General features: G+C 41.3%; 1 protein-coding gene across 1 annotated transcript in view; it reads left to right on the top strand.

Annotated features, from left to right (window-relative positions):
- TMOD4 (tropomodulin 4) overlaps positions 1 to 17289 on the top strand; it is a 94186-nt gene that overhangs the window by 55840 nt on the left and 21057 nt on the right. Inside the window, exons 2-4 of the mRNA XM_053704997.1 lie at positions 7875 to 8020; positions 15341 to 15497; positions 16411 to 16533. Coding sequence (XP_053560972.1) covers positions 7892 to 8020; positions 15341 to 15497; positions 16411 to 16533 — 409 coding nt within the window. The 5' untranslated portion in view covers positions 7875 to 7891. The remainder of the gene's footprint in view (positions 1 to 7874; positions 8021 to 15340; positions 15498 to 16410; positions 16534 to 17289) is intronic.

The raw sequence follows: 17289 nt of genomic DNA, 5'->3' as shown, positions 1-17289 counted from the left end.
ATCCTTGGCTCCTGGAGGTTGTATCTCAAGGATACAGGATAGGATTCAAGTCTCATCCGCCCTGGGGCAGATTCCTACTCTCCAGTGTTTCAACAAGACCAGAAAAGAGGGCTGCCTTCTTAGGTTGCGTACGAAATCTCTTCTCTCTAGGAGTTATTGTCCCGGTACCTACAGCAGAAAGAGGTTTGGAGTTTTATTTAAACCTTTTCGTGGTTCCAAAGATGGAGGGAACTTTCCATCCAATTCTGGACCTAAAATGCCTAAACAAGTTTCTGAGTGTTCCCTCTTTCAAGATGGAAACAATATGGTCAATCCTGCCTCTGGTTCAGGAAGGACAGTTTATGACCACAATAGGCCTGAAAGATGCATACCTTCATGTCCTGATTCACAGGGAACATTTTCAGTTCCTGAGGTTTGCTTTTCTGGATCAGCACTTCCAGTTCATAGCTCTTCCGTTTGGCCTAGCTACTGCTCCAAGGATATTTACAAAAGTTCTGGGGGCTCTTCTAGCCATTGCCAGAACACGAGGTATTACAGTAGTGCCTTACTTGGACGATATCTTGGCACAGGCACCATCTTTTCGTCTAGCGGGAGAACATTCAGAGTCCCTTCTCTGTCTTCTTCAATCACATTGATGGAAGATAAACGTGGAAAAGAGTTCTCTTACTCCAAGTACAAGGGTGAATTTCCTGGGAAATATAATAAACTCAATATCCATGAGAATATTCCTCACAGATCAGAGACGTTGCAACCTAACTTCCGCATGTCTTGCCCTCCGGCCCTCTTCGAGACCCTCAGTGGCTCAGTGTATGGAGGTAATCGGACTCATGGTGTCTTGCATGGACATCATTCCTTTTGCTAGATTCCATCTCAGACTCTTACAACTATGCATGCTGAGACAATGGAACGGTGACCATTCAAATCTGTCTCAACAGATTGTGCTGGATAGCCTGTTGAGAGACTCGCTCTCCTGGTGGCTCTGTCCAGATAATCTGTCCCAAGGCACATGATTTTTGAGACCATCCTGGGAGATTGGGACTACGGACGCAAGCCTTTCCAGCTGGGGAGCCGTTTAGGGTGCCAAGAAGGCACAAGGTCTGTGGACTCAGGAGGAGTCCTCCCTTCTGATCAATATTTTGGAACTCCGGGCAATCTTCAATGCCTTGAAGGTTTGACCCTTCTGGGCTCATCCCAGTTTATCAGATTCCAATCAGACAATATAATCTTGGTTACCTATATCAACCATCAAGGGGGAAACGAGAAGTTCCTTGGTGATGAGAGAAGTATCTCAGATACTAGAGTTGGCGGACACTCACAAATGTATGCTGTCAGCAATCTACATTCTGGGTGTGGACAACTAGGAAGCAGACTTCCTCAGCAGGCAATCATTTCACCCAGGGGAATGGTCTCTTCACCTGAGGTGTTTGCAGAGATATGCAGCTAGTGGGGGGCGCCGGAGATAGATCTCATGGCATCCCACCTCAATATCAAGCTACCCAGGTATGGGTCAAGGTCGAGGGATATTCAGGGGGAATTGATAGATGCCCTATTAGTACCATGGAGGTTCAGTCTCCTATATCTTTTTTCTCCATTACGGCTTCTCCCTCGTGTGGTGGCTTGCATCAAGCAGGAGCAAGCATCTGTGATTCTGATTGCTCCATCATGGCCGTGAAGGACGTGGTTTGCGGATCTGGTGGGGATGTCCTAATCTCCTCAGTGGAGGTTACCTTGTTGCAGAGATCTGCTGATACAGGGTGTCTTCGTTCATAAACATCTAGATTCTCTGAGGCTGACTGCGTGGCTCTGGTAGTCTTAGTGGGTTCTCTGAGAGTGTTGTTGACACTCTGGTTCAAGCTCGTAAGCCAGTTACTCATCGAATCTACCATAAAGTGTGAAAGACTTACTTGTACTAGTGTGAAGAGCGTTGCTTTTCCTAGCATAAGGTTGCCAGAATTTAAGCTTTCCTCCGGGATAGACTGGAGAAAGGCCTAACTGCTAGTTCCCTGAAGGGACAGATATCGGCCCTGTCGGTGTAACTGCACAAAAGATTGGCTGAGCTTCCAGATGTGTAGTGCTTTGTTAAGGCTCTGGCTAGGATCAGACTGGTGTTTAGATCTGGGGCTCCGCCTTGGAGCCTCAATCTTGTTCTTAGTGTTTTGCAACAGGCTCCGTTTGAGCCTATGCAAACTGTTGACATTAAATTGTTATCTTGGAAGGTTCTTTTTTTGTTGGCTATTGCCTCTGCGCGCAGAGTTTCTGAGATTTCTGCTTTGCAATGTGACCTCCCCTTATCTTGTTTTCCATGCTGATAAGGTGGTTTTACGCACTAAACTAGGGTTCCTCCCTAAGGTGGTGTCGAATCGTAACATTAATCAAGAAAATTGTTGTTCCTTCCTTGTGTCCTAATCCTTCTTCAGCGAAGGAACGTTTGCTTCATAATCTAGATTTAGCTTATGAGAAAGCGGGACGACAGCCTCCTGAGAGGATAGCGGTTCATTCCACTAGAGCAGTGGCTTCCTCTTGGGCTTTTAAGAACGATTTGTAAGGCGGCTACCTGGTCCTTATACACTTTTTCTGCATTTTAGAAACTTTGATATGTTTGCTTTGGCTGAAGCAGCTTTCGGGAGACAAGTTTTGCAGGTGTGGTGCCCTCAGAATAGGGTTTGCCTCTTTTTTTTTTGTTCCCGCCTGTTATTCATTCAGTGTCCTCTGGAGCTTGGGTATAGTTTTCCCAACAGTAAGGAATGAAGTTGTGGACTCTCCCTGCCTTATGGAAGTAAAACATAATTTATACTTACCAGATAAATTCCTTTCCTTTCTGGCAGGGAGAGTCCACGACCCCGCCCGTAATTTTTTTTTTTTTTTTTGATGGGCGGCTCCCTTTTTATATTATTTCTTTTGGCACCTTTTAAACCCTGATGTTTCTCCTAATTTTCCTTGTTCCCTCGGCAGAATGACTGGGGGATAGAGGAAGTGGGAGGGATATTTAATCCTTTGGCTGGGGTGTCTTTGCCTTCTCCTGGTGGCCAGGTGTTGTTTTTCCCAACAGTAAGGAATGAAGTCGTGGACTCTCCCTGCCAGGAAGGAAAGGAATTTATCTGGTAAGCATAAATTATGTTTTTCTTGCTTTTGCTGTTAAATACTGATAATTTGTGCTTGTTCCTCACTTTCTAGAGCACTGGTTTTCAAACCTGTCCTTGAGCCTCCCTAACAAGACATATTTTGAGGATATCTGAACTAGAGCACAGATGAAATAATCAGCTGATTAGTAACAAGTTGTTTTACCTGCTCTCATCCAAGGTAAATCCTGAAAACCTGGCCTGTTGGGGAGGCCTGAGGACAAGTTTTAAAACCAGTGCTCTAGTCTAGAGTGATTGGAGCTCACATTCTATAGTTTAAGCATGCTACATATTTGACTACATATTACACAGTGATTGTTTAGTTGAGTGCACAAAGTCATTTAACTCATTGGCCACAATCAAGGGAGATAAGAGTTTTGTGCAAGATTCCCAGATTCTACATATATGCATTTTGTGATTGGCTGGTGGCTATCACTACTCATGTAAAATTCAAACTAAGTGATTTTGCATTGTCTATTGATTATGCTATTCTGCTCTGGTCCTTTAATTCTTATTGCATGCAGTTTAGTGCTTAATTGTTGAAATACATTGTATACGCATAAGAAAACACTTTCTATAAGAAACATACATTTGAAAAAGTAGCTATTAATATATCCAGATATGTTATTAATGAGGCAACACTTAAAGGGACACTTTCATGATTCAGATAGAGCATGCAATTTTAAGCAACTTTCTAATTTACACCTATTATGAAATTTTCTTCGTCCTTGTCCTATTTTTATTTAAAAAGCAGGAATGTAAAGCATAGGAGCCGACCCATTTTAGGTTCATCACCCTGGATAGTGCTTGCTTATTGGTGGCCACTAATAAGCAAGTGTATCCTGGGTTCTGAACAAAAAAAAATGGGTCGGCTCCTAAGCTTTACATTCCTGCTTTCAAAATAAATAAAGAGAACAATTTTTTTTTATAATAGGAGTAAATTAGAAAGTTGCTTAAAATGTCATTCTCTATCTGAATCATGAAAGAATAAAATTGGGTTTAGTATCCCTTTAAGTATAGTTTCCTCTTTCATTATTAAAATAAACTATAATATAACAGCTCTTCCACGTAGAGATAATGGGGCTGAATTATCAAGCTCCTTCAGGCTCGCCAGAAACACAAGTTATGAAGCAGCGGTCTAAAGACCGATGCTCCATAAGCTGTCCGTCTGCATTGAGGCGGCAGACAGACATCGCCGGAAATCAACCAAATCGAATACGATCGGGTTGATTGACACCCCCTGCTAGCAGCCAATTGGCCACGAATCTGCAGGGGGCGGTATTGCACCAGCAGTTCACCAGAACTGCTGGTGCAATGAGAAATGCCAACAGAGTATGCTGTCGGCATTTATCGATGTGTAGCGGACATGATCCGCAATATCGGATCATGTCCGCTCACATCATGATAAATAGGCCCCAATATGTATCTGGTAAAAGATAGCATCTATTAATTAACAATTCTTGTCAATGATATTACATTAGTTGATATTATACATCAAAGGTCATCTATTAGTAAGGAACATTTTTTCCAATAATATTACCAAACAATTTTTAGGACTTTGTAAGACGGAAGGATAGACTTCATAGAAAAATTATTATAAAAGCAATACTTAAAAAACAGAAGATAGCAGTAGTTGCTGGTCCATTGGGGTATTGTGGGCAGTGCCCCTCATAATAACCCAAATATTAGTATTATCCTTAATTACTCTGAGTTATTTTTATTTATGTAATGCATTTTTAATTTAATATTGATGCTTTTCTAAATGGAATCATGCATCCAAGAAATGCTGTCTTAAAAAGACTACACTTATTTCCCTTATGTTTTCTCCATTCCACCTGTTATTTGAGGACCTTCCTCTTCCTGTCCCTTCAATGCAAACGTATCTTTAAGACATTGACAGCTGTAGTCCACAGCCCCAGTCCCAGATAATAAAACATGAGAGTACTACATTTACCAGCATGCAATAGTACAAGCTTGCCAAACACATCTCAGGTCAGCTCTAATTATCATGTCATTTCCTTAAATCTGTGCACAGTAAAATGGAGATTCCTTATGGAAACACAAATACACGTTAGCCATAGCCAAGTATTATGTTCTCTCTATTTTTCTAATTATTGTTTCAAGTTATACAAGAATGTATATTTCTCAGAAATCTAGCATTTAAATCAAGCAAAATTCCCTGAAAACTTCTGAATGATTTTCAGATTATTACAGCAAAACAAATATAAACTTTTCATTTACTTTTAATTCTGAAAAATGTAAAGCTTACAAATCAACTATATTTACTTTTCTCTGTATATTTCTCTCTGTATAATTTGTATTTTATACATTTTTTTTAATGCTCGAGTGAATTTTTTTCTTTTTAACATTATTATTATTATTATTTTGCAAGTGTCTAACACAAATAGTTTGCTCAAAATGGACCTGTTAGTAAATAGTAGTAACAATAGAAGAAAATTGTGTTCAACGTTTGTCCCTAGTTATTTTCACTGTAATTTACTTTTTAATCTAGCCATGCCATTCAAATACCCTACATTCTGGATTGCCACTGCAAAATTCATATTTTTGTGAGCTAATGGTTTAAACTGTTCTCTAATTAGCACTCTAGCTACAAAAAAAAGTGCCGTATGGCTAGCGCACTGATTGGAGAGCAGTTAAAACTGTTAGCTCACAAAAAATAAGTTATGAAGTGGGCAGCCAGAGCACAGCGTTTTAGAATGGTACAGCTAGATTAAAAAGTAAGTTATAGTGAATCTTTATTAGAAGTGATCCATTAAAGTACCTGTAAAATATTGCTTAGATTCTGGATCTGATTTTACCATCACATTAACCATATTTTAGCGAAATTCTAAATCAAGTGGACATAAATAACTTCATAAATGTCTGTTTTCTATTTGAAAAAAAATGAAAAACAACAATTTATTAAAGATAAGAAAATGTCAGAATATTATGTCCCACCAATTTAAAAATTCACCAGCTGCAATTGGAAAATTGCAACACTGGTTCTGCTCCTGAAAAGCTGTGACCGGCTAGCATCATACAGTGGGGGGAAAAAGTATTTAGTCAGCCACCCATTGTGCAAGTTATCCCACTTAAGAAGATGAGAGAGGCCTGCAATTTTCATCATAGGTATACCTCAACTATGAGAGACAAAATGTGGAAACAAATCCAGACAATCACATTGTCTGATTTGGAAAGAATTTATTTGCAAATTATGGTGGAAAATAAGTATTTGGTCAATATCAAAAGTTAATCTCAATACTTTGTTATATATCCTTTGTTGGCAATGAGAGAGGTCAAACGTTTTCTGTAAGTCTTCACAAGGTTTTCACACACTGTTGCTGGTATGTAGGCCCATTCCTGCATGCAGATCTCCTCTAGAGCAGTGATGTTTTGGGGCTGTTGCTGGGCAACACGGACTTTCAACTCCCTCCAAATGTTTTCTATGGGGTTGAGATCTGGAGACTGGCTAGGCCACTCCAGGACCTTGAAATGCTTCTTACGAAGCTGCTCCTTCGTTGCCCGGGTGGTGTGTTTGGGATCATTGTCATGTTGAAAGACTCAGCCACATTTCATCTTCAATGCCCTTGCTGATGGAAGGAGGTTTGCACTCAAATCTCATGATACATGGCCCCATTCATTCTTTCATGTACACGGATCAGTCGTCCTGTTCCCTTTGCAGAGAAACAGCCCCAAAGCATGATGTTGCCACCCCCATGCTTCACAGTAGGTATGGTGTTCTCTCTCCTCCAAACACAACAAGTTGTGTTTCTACCAAACAGTTCTTCTTTGGTTTCATCTGACCATATGACATTCTCCCAATCCGCTTCTGGATCATTAAAATGCTCTCTAGCATACTTCACACGGGCCCGGACATGTATTGGCTTAAGCAGGGGGACATGTCTGGCACTGCAGGATCTGAGTCCCTGGCAGAATAGTGTGTTACTGATGGCAGCCTTTGTTACATTGGTCCAGCTCTCTGCAGGTCATTCACTATGTCCCCCCATGTGGTTCTGGGATGTTTGCTCACCTTTCTTGTGATCATTTTGACCCCACGGGGTGAGATCTTGCGTGGAGCCCCAGATCGAGGGAGATTATCAGTGGTCTTGTATGACTTCCATTTTCGAATTATTGCTCCCACAGTTGATTTCTTCACACCAAGCTGCTTGCCTATTGCAGATTCAGTCTTCCCAGCCTGGTGCAGGTCTACAATTTTGTTTCTGGTGTCCTTCGACAGCTCTTTGGTCTTCACCATAGTGGAGTTTGGAGTGTGACTGTTTGAGGTTGTGGACAGGTGTCTTTTATACTGATAACAAGTTCAAACAGGTGCCATTAATACAGGTAATGATTGGAGGACAGAGGAGCCTCTTAAAGAAGAAGATACAGGTATGTGAGAGACAGAAATCTTGCTTGTTTGTAGGTGACCAAATACTTATTTTCCACCATAATTTGCAAATAAATTCTTTCCAAATCAGACAATGTGATTGTCTGGATTTGTTTCCACATTTTGTCTCTCATAGTTGAGGTATACATATGATGAAACTTACAGTCCTCTCTCATCTTCTTAAGTGGGAGAACTTGCACAATTGGTGACTGACTAAATACTTTTTTTCCCCACTGTAAATTGGAGGTCACCCCCCCCTTTGTCACATGAAGGATCTAATGTGTTGAGTATGGCAGTTATCAGATCTCTTTCAGGGTTATTTAGCAGATCTCTTATGATATTAATAATTAGATTTATTTTTTCCTTTGTAGCGCTGTGAGTTGTCACCATGAGCACCATGTCTTACCAGAAGGAGCTGGAGAAGTATAGGGACATAGATGAAGATGAAATCATGAGTGGTATGTCAGCTGAGGAACTGGCTCAGCTGGACTTGGAATTGCAGGAGATGGACCCAGAGGTACAGTATATTATTGATTTGATAATTGCTAAGTACTAGATGACAGGATGCAGATATTATGTTAAATGTATTTAATACTGTCAATTTTCCTCTGGGCTAGATACCACTCAGACCTATTGGTAGCAGCTTCTATTCATGTTTATATTACATCATGTCTATATCAAATTAGTGACAGTTTTGATATCACAAAATACTAACAGTTCCTTAAAGAAATATAAACACATTGTAATTACAAAACTTTGTGCGGTATTGCAATAAATTAAAATTCCAAGAGTGTGAACATTTCTCCAACATTGGTGTGTCCGGTCCACGGCGTCATCCATTACTTGGGTGAAATGTTCTCCCCCACAGGGAAAGGCAAGGAGAGCACACAGCAAGAGCTGTCCATATAGCTCCCCCTCTGGCTCCGCCCCCCAGTCATTCTCCTTGCCGCTCTGAACAAGTAGCATCTACCACGGGGATGGCGAGGAGTTTGTGGTGTTAGTTGTAGTTTTTTATTCTTCTATCAAGAGTTTGTTATTTTAAAATAGTGCTGGCTTGTACTATTTACTCTATAACAGAAAAGTGATGAAGATTTCTGTTTAAGAGGGCTATGATTTTAGCACAAGTAACTAAAATCCATTACTGTTACCACTCAGGACTGTTGAAACAAGAGAACTTCAGTTGGGGGTAACAGTTTGCAGACTCATCTGCTTCAGGTATGACTAGTCTCCTTCTAACAACACAGGCTAATGCTAGATGACAGTCATTTTTCCCCTCAGGGGAAACAGTAAGCCATTTTTCTTTCACCTCAGCAAAAAAGATAACAGGCTTCCCCTTTTTGTTTTTTATGCTGGTAGACACTGTTAGGAGCCAAATCGATTGGTTTTTATTACAATATTATACCATTTGAAATATTTTATAAGCTCACATACACTTGGGAACGTTTTTTATTGATCTGGCTTGTTTTAGACACCTAAATCTAGTCAGGAAGGCCCCTTCACTCTAGTGTACTGAGGGAGGAAGCCTCATTTTGGCACTTCAGCTGCACAGTTGAATTTCAAGGCAGTGCATGCAGATTCATGTGAGAGGGTCCTGTGGCTCAGAAAGTGACTCCAAAAGGCTTTTTTCTGTGAATGGTGACCCCTAAGGAAGGTAAAGAGCTGCAGCAAGGCTGTAGCTGGGATTGTGGTGTATAAAAACGGTTAAATCCAACAATTAGCTCCGGTTTGCTTGTTTTAAGAGCTAGAGTCTCCATATTTGCTGTGCAATACTTTCTAAGCATTAAGACACTGGGGTCCAAATTTCAGAAAAATCGGATATTGCCTTCATAGTTTTTTGAACATTCAGAAATAAATGTGTCATTTTATTATTTAAAGAGACAGTAAAGTTTTTGTTTAAAATCGTTTTTATTGCATTGTTTGCCTGCCTAAATCTGTTTAACATGTCTGTTCCATCAGATAACCTATGTTCTGTGTGTATAGAGACAAATGTGGTTCCCCCTTCGAGTGTTTGTGATAATTGCGCCATAGCGTCCAAACAAAATCAGGACAGCTCTGTTATTTTTCATAATGTTGCCCAAGATGATTTATCTAATGAAGGTAGTGGGGATAGCTCTACATCCTCTCCTTCTGTGTCTACACCAGCTTTGCCCGCGCAGGCGACACCTAGCTATTTCTATGCAACAATTATCAGCAGTAGTGGATAATTCTATAGCAAATCTTTTATCCAAACTGCCAGCTTTTCAGAGAAAGCGTGATTGTTCAGTTTTAAATACAGATAAAAAGGATGAACAATCAGACGCTGACGATGCCTTATCTATTTTACCCTCGCATCAATCGGAATTGGCTGTAAGGGAAGGGCTGTCTGAGGGTGAAATTTCAGACTCAGGAAAAATTTCTCAACAGGCAGAACCTGATATAGTGGCATTTAAGTTTAAGCTAGAACATCTCCGCGCTTTGCTTAAGGAGGTATTAGCTACTCTGGAAGACTGTGATTCCATGGTAGTACCAGAGAAGTTGTGCAAATTGGACAAATTTTTAGAGGTCCCAGTGCACGACAACGCTTTTCCAATACCTAAGAGGGTAGCGAACATAGTGGAAAAGGAGTGGGAGAAGCCAGGTGTACCCTTTGCCCCACCTCCTATATTTAAGAAAATGTTTCCCATAGTAGACCCTAAAAGGGACGCATGGCAAACGGTCCCGAAGGTTGAGGGAGCTGTTTCAACACTAGCGAAGCGCACAACTATTCCTATAGAGGACAGCTGCGCTTTCAAAGATCCTATGGATAAAAAATTGGAAGGATTGCTTAAAAAGATTTTTGTTCAGCAAGGGTTCATCCTTCAACCAGCTACGTGTGTTATTACTGTTACTTCAGTGGCGTCCTTTTGGTTCGAAGAACTAGAAAGGTCGCTCCAGAAAGAGACTTCCTATGAAGAAGTCATGGACAGAATTCACGCATTAAAGTTAGCTAATTCTTTTATATTGGATGCCACCTTTCAAATAACGAAATTGGCGGCGAAAAACTCAGGTTTTGCTATAGTAGCGCGGAGGGCGCTTTGGCTAAAATCCTGGTCGGCAGATGTGTCGTCCAAGACTAAGTTACTGAATATTCCTTTCAAGGGTAAGACCCTTTTTGGGCCGGAATTGAAGGAAATTATTTCAGACATCACTGGGGGTAAGGGCCATGCCCTCCCACAGGATAGGCCTTTTAAGGCTAAGAACAAGTCTAATTTTCATTCCTTTCGCAATTTCAGGAACGGACAGGCTAATAACTCCACTGCCGCTAGACAAGAAGGTAACGCGGCCCAGCCCAAACCCGCTTGGAAGCCCATGCAAGGCTGGAACAAGGGTAAACAAACCAAGAAACCTGCTGCTGCTACCAAGACAGCATGAAGGGGTAGCCCCCGATCCGGGACCGGATCTGTTAGGGGGCAGACTATCTCTCTTCGCTCAGGCTTGGGCAAGAGATGTTCTGGATCCCTGGGCACTAGAGATAGTTTCCAAGGGATACCTGTTAGAATTTAAGGGACTTCCTCCAAAGGGAAGGTTCCACCTGTCTCGCTTATCTTCAGACCAGATAAAGAAACAGGCATTCTTACATTGTGTAAGAGACCTATCAAAGATGGGAGTGATAAACCCAGTCCCCTCCGGGGAACAAGGTCTAGGTTTTTACTCAAACCTGTTTGTGGTTCCCAAAAAAGAGGGAACTTTCAGGCCAATTCTGGATTTAAAGATATTAAACAAGTTCCTCAGAGTTCCATCCTTCAAGATGGAAACCATTCGGACAATCTTACCGACAATCCAGCAGGGTCAATTTTTGACTACCGTGGATCTAAAGGATGCGTATCTGCATATCCCAATCCACAAATCTCATCATCAGTTCCTGAGGTTCGCCTTTCTGGACAAACATTACCAGTTTGTGGCTCTTCCATTCGGTTTAGCCACCGCTCCCAGAATTTTCACAAAGGTGCTAGGGTCCCTTCTAGCGGTCCTAAGACCGAGGGGCATCGCTGTAGCACCTTATCTAGACGACATCCTAATCCAAGCGTCGTCTCTTTCCAAAGCGAGAGCTCATACAGACATTGTGTTGGCTTTTCTCAGATCTCACGGGTGGAAGGTGAACATAGAAAAAAGTTCACTGTCACCGTCCACAAGGGTTCCTTTTCTGGGAACAATAATAGATTCTGTGGAAATGAAGATCTTTCTCACAGAAGTCAGAAAGACAAAGCTTCTAAAAGCTTGTCGAGTTCTTCACTCTATTCCTCAACCCTCCATAGCTCAATGCATGGAAGTAATAGGACTAATGGTCGCAGCAATGGATGTGGTTCCTTTTGCTCAAATTCATCTAAGACCATTACAGCTGTGCATGCTCAATCAGTGGAATGGGGACTATACAGACTTGTCTCCCCAAATTCAAGTAGACCAGGTAACCAGGGACTCACTTCTCTGGTGGTTGACCCAGGATCACCTGTCTCAGGGAATGAGTTTCCGCAGACCGGAGTGGGTCATCGTCACGACCGACGCCAGCCTCTTGGGGTGGGGCGCGGTCTGGGACTCTCTGAAAGCTCAGGGCCTATGGTCGCGGGAAGAGTCGCTTCTCCCGATAAACATTTTGGAACTAAGAGCTATATTCAATGCGCTCCTGGCTTGGCCTCAGCTAGCGGAAGCCAGGTTCATAAGATTTCAGTCGGACAACATAACGACTGTTGCGTACATCAATCATCAGGGGGGAACAAAGAGTTCCCTAGCGATGAAGGAAGTAACCAAGATAATCCAATGGGCAGAGAATCACTCCTGCCATCTATCTGCTATTCACATCCCAGGAGTAGACAACTGGGAGGCGGACTATTTGAGTCGTCAGACTTTCCATCCGGGGGAGTGGGAACTCCATCCGGAGGTCTTTGCTCAGTTAACCCAATTATGGGGCATTCCAGACATGGATCTAATGGCGTCCCGTCAGAACTTCAAGATTCCTTACTACGGGTCCAGATCCAGGGATCCCAAGGTGACTCTAGTGGATGCATTAGTGGCGCCTTGGTCGTTCAACCTAGCATATGTGTTTCCACCGTTTCCTCTCCTTCCCAGGCTCATAGCCAGGATCAAACAGGAGAAGGCCTCGGTGATTCTGATAGCTCCTGCGTGGCCACGCAGGACTTGGTATGCAGACCTGGTGAATATGTCATCGGCTCCACCATGGAAGCTACCTTTGAGACAGGATCTTCTAGTACAAGGTCCATTCGAACATCCAAATCTAGTTTCTCTGCAGCTGACTGCTTGGAAATTGAACGCTTGATTTTATCCAAGCGTGGATTTTCAAATTCTGTGATAGATACTCTGGTCCAAGCCAGAAAACCTGTTACTAGAAAGATTTACCATAAAATATGGAAAAAATATATCTGTTGGTGTGAATCAAAAGGATTCTCCTGGAGTAAGATTAAAATTCCAAAGATTCTCTCCTTTCTCCAAGAAGGTTTGGATAAAGGGTTGTCAGCTAGTTCTCTAAAAGGACAGATTTCTGCTTTATCTGTCTTGTTGCACAAACGACTGGCAGCTTTGCCAGATGTACAAGCTTTTGTTCAGGCTTTGGTTAGAATCAAGCCTGTTTACAGACCCATGACTCCTCCTTGGAGTCTAAATTTAGTTCTTTCAGTTCTTCAAGGGGTTCCGTTTGAACCTTTACATTCCATAGATATTAAGTTATTATCTTGGAAAGTTCTGTTTTTGGTTGCTATTTCTTCTGCTAGAAGAGTTTCTGAATTATCTGCTTTGCAGTGTAATCCACCATATCTGGTTTTTCATTCAGATAAGGTTGTTTTGCGTACTAAGCCTGGTTTTCTTCCAAAAGTTGTTTCCAACAAGAACATCAACCAGGAAATAGTTGTTCCTTCTCTGTGTCCGAATCCAGTTTCAAAGAAGGAACGTTTATTACACAATTTAGATGTTGTTCGTGCTTTAAAGTTCTATTTAGAAGAAACAAAAGATTTTAGACAAACCTCATCCTTGTTTGTCGTTTACTCTGGTAAGAGGAGAGGTCAAAAAGCTACTGCTACCTCTCTCTCTTTCTGGCTGAAAAGCATTATCCGCTTGGCTTATGAGACTGCCGGACGGCAGCCTCCTGACCGTATCACAGCTCACTCTACTAGGGCTGTGGCTTCCACATGGGCCTACAAGAACGAGGCTTCTGTTGACCAGATATGTAAGGCAGCGACTTGGTCTTCTCTGCACACTTGCCAAATTCTACAAATTTGATACTTTTGCTTCTTCGGAGGCTATTTTTGGGAGAAAGGTTTTGCAAGCCGTGGTGCCTTCCGTTTAGGTAACCTGATTTGCTCCCTCCCTTCATCCGTGTCCTAAAGCTTTGGTATTGGTTCCCCCAAGTAATGGATGACGCCGTGGACCGGACACACCAATGTTGGAGAAAACGGAATTTATGCTTACCTGATAAATTACTTTCTCCAACGGTGTGTCCGGTCCACGGCCCGCCCTGGTTTCTTAATCAGGTTGAAAATTTTTTCTTTATACACTACAGTCACCACAGCACCCTATAGTTTCTCCTTTTTCTCCTAACCGTCGGTCGAATGACTGGGGGGCGGAGCCAGAGGGGGAGCTATATGGACAGCTCTTGCTGTGTGCTCTCCTTGCCTTTCCCTGTGGGGGAGAACATTTCCCCCAAGTAATGGATGACGCCGTGGACCGGACACACCGTTGGAGAAAGTAATTTATCAGGTAAGCATAAATTCCGTTTTTCTGAACACCTTAACACCTTGCTGCAAATGTTTTTCAAGGGCCACTCCCACCACTTATGTAGAGGAACCACTTCCAAAATTTTCAGGGCCAGTCAGATTTCCCAGTCCGGCCCTGATGATGGGCATACTTCTGTATTCACTTCAAGACCCCAACATCTATAAATAGCATGTTTTTAATTTGTATTCACTTATTTATTTTTATGTTTGATTAAATGACTCACTTGCACTGTCATGATTGTCACTAACAGTACTGGTATCTTTAAAATTGTGTCTTCAAAGTGGATTATTTAATCACGACTTTCATAGGAACCTATTGTAATCCATTTCCATCCGCACCACTGCTAATCCATCTGAATGCATCTTTTAGGCTGTCAGGATGGGCTGACTATGCACTGTTTTTCTATTGCTATTATTCAGCTTTCACAAGTATTGTTTTTTACGATATTTAAATCTATTGTTTGTTTAAGCAAGTTTCCAAGTGCTTGTGTCTACTATATGGAACTGTTAACTGGAACGAGTATTTATGAGCATTAGTTCCATGATGTAGGCGCAAGCACCTTGAAAGTACTTAGCGTGCATGGAGATGCGTCCCCTATATAAATCCAGTCACAAAGGCATGATCTTGCTTAAGGGTCTCTTAGGGAGATACAATGTGGCAAAACAGCAGGATTATGACTAAACAGTTTAATTATTTTTTTTAAATCCAATAAAAGAAGATAAGTTCTCTGCTAATCCCAAGCAGTATTTCTACTTTGAGCCTGTATTTACATAAACAATGGTATAATATGACACGTCTCAAAATACAGTGCAAAAATGCCTTGAGAAATTTATCAGCAGCCAATTAATAGAGGAATATTTTTCTCAGGCACAGTTTGCAAGACCCCAAGGTTTTATATTTACTTAAGACTGGGTCATCAGCCCCTCAGTATAAAAAGTGTCCTTTCACTTGAATAAACTTCATTTGTATCCAAATGAATGCATTAGTACAAAACAACCAATCAAGTCAGATTTCTTGTATCAAATAATTACTACATGAAAAAACTTTTTTACACCTAGAATTTTATTTATTTATTTATTGTTTCCAATTGTTTTAGAACATACTCCTTCCAGCTGGGATGCGTCAGAGAGACCAGACAAAGAAGGACCCCACTGGACCACTAGACAGAGATGCCCTCTTAACCCATTTGGAGAAGGAGGCTATTGAAGCCAAAGAACGTGAAGATCTTGTCCCTTTTACTGGAGAAAAGAAAGGTAAATAGAGGGTGTCTGTTTATACCCTGAAGTTCCTCAGGAACAGAAAATAGTTTGTGTACACATCATATCTAATATCCAATGCCCAGCGTTCAGTAGGAGAGAAATCCCCTGCCCCCACTTTCTTATGAATGACTGTGGCAGGTGCAAGGCTATATTCTCTGGACTCTGAAAAATCCTTTCAGCACATTCACTCAGTCAGCTTCCTTGCAGTATTCCTAGGGAAGTGTTAACTGCAGAGACCCCAAATTAGCTGCATTTGGAACCGTAACTGTAGTATAGGTGGTTGAAAGCATATATTGCTAAATCTAAAACTGTACATTATAGAACTGAGTCTGGACTGTAGGAGTCTGGTACAAACTGTAATTTACTTTAACTATTGAATTGTGCAAGTTATTATTGTAACTTAGTGTACAGCAAACTGTAAATCACCTCAGCTTGGTGTATTCCATTATACATTATATTATGTATCAAGAATTACAGGCACTAAAAGCAAATTATAACTATCCAACAGTTACATTTTAAATTATTCACTGCATTGCAAAACATTCCCATGTAATATAAGTCCTCTATGCCTTTAGATTTTCATTTTGTTAAAAATAAATTAAGATTGTTTTGAATGCCTGGGACACACCCCTTCAAAAGCCTATGGAATGTTATTTATCAAACCTCCTTTGCTATGGCCAATAAATGATGGTTATTTATTTATTTTTATATCCCCGTTACAGTCTATGGGATGTTCTGTAGATAAATTATGTCATTGGGTATTTGTTTTCTAAAGGATTAATATGTTCCCCAGCATGTTTCATTTGGAACTTCATCCTCAGATATTTATGGAAACTAGCAATATCCTGTATTCATAAATAGTATAGATCAAAACACCACATGTACATAATGTGTTTTCACCCTACAGGAAAGCCCTTTATTCCCAAGCAGTCAAAGAGAGAGATTCCCAAAGAGGAACAGATTGAGTTGGAACCAGAGTTGGAGGAAGCCTTGGCCAATGCAACTGATGCGGAGATGTGTGATATTGCAGGTAATGTGCATCTCCAGGTGAAGCACACAATACACTACAGCTAACAAACAAAACTCTTGATTAAACACCCTCTTAATTCCATAATAGCTTAAAAAAGGTGTATAACATAACTTTTATTGTAACGTTTTAAAAGATTTTAGATTGTGTAAGTCACCAAATGTAAAAATGGGTAATGAGGAAGACCTCTTTACCCCAAATATTCCAGTACATAATTTCAACATCAGGGGCATATTTAGGGTTAAATTAAAAACATGACATTCAAAACCCAGAGCATAATACAACATAGTATAACAATATATCGACCCTAAATGTGATACTAGCGCAACAGATGTTTTGTATGAAAATACATATTGGACTGGTTTTACACTCAAACCCCTATTCAAGCTCCCCCACACTAAACCTTATTCAAGCTACCTAACCATATTCAGGGGGTGTACAGGGATATTTTGAGTAGAGAGGTATTGCTGATTTACTGAGACAGACATTCTCAGTCTTAGGGGTCAATTTAACATGGTGCGGACATACATGATCCGCTATAGCGAATCATGTCCGCCACACATCGATAAATGCCGACAGCATACACTCTCTGCATTTATCATTTTACCAGCAGTTCTTGTGAACTGGCCGCTAGCAGGGGGTGTCAATCAACCCAATCGGATTGGATCGGGTTGATTTTCGGCGATGTCTGTCCGCCACCTCAGAGCAGACGGACAGGTTATGGAGCAGCTACTTCATAACTTGTGTTTCTGGCGAGCC

This window comes from Bombina bombina, chromosome 1 (assembly GCF_027579735.1).
Source record: "Bombina bombina isolate aBomBom1 chromosome 1, aBomBom1.pri, whole genome shotgun sequence".
Classification (NCBI taxonomy): Eukaryota; Metazoa; Chordata; class Amphibia; order Anura; family Bombinatoridae; genus Bombina; species Bombina bombina.
This window is presented reverse-complemented; position numbering and strand designations above follow the sequence as displayed.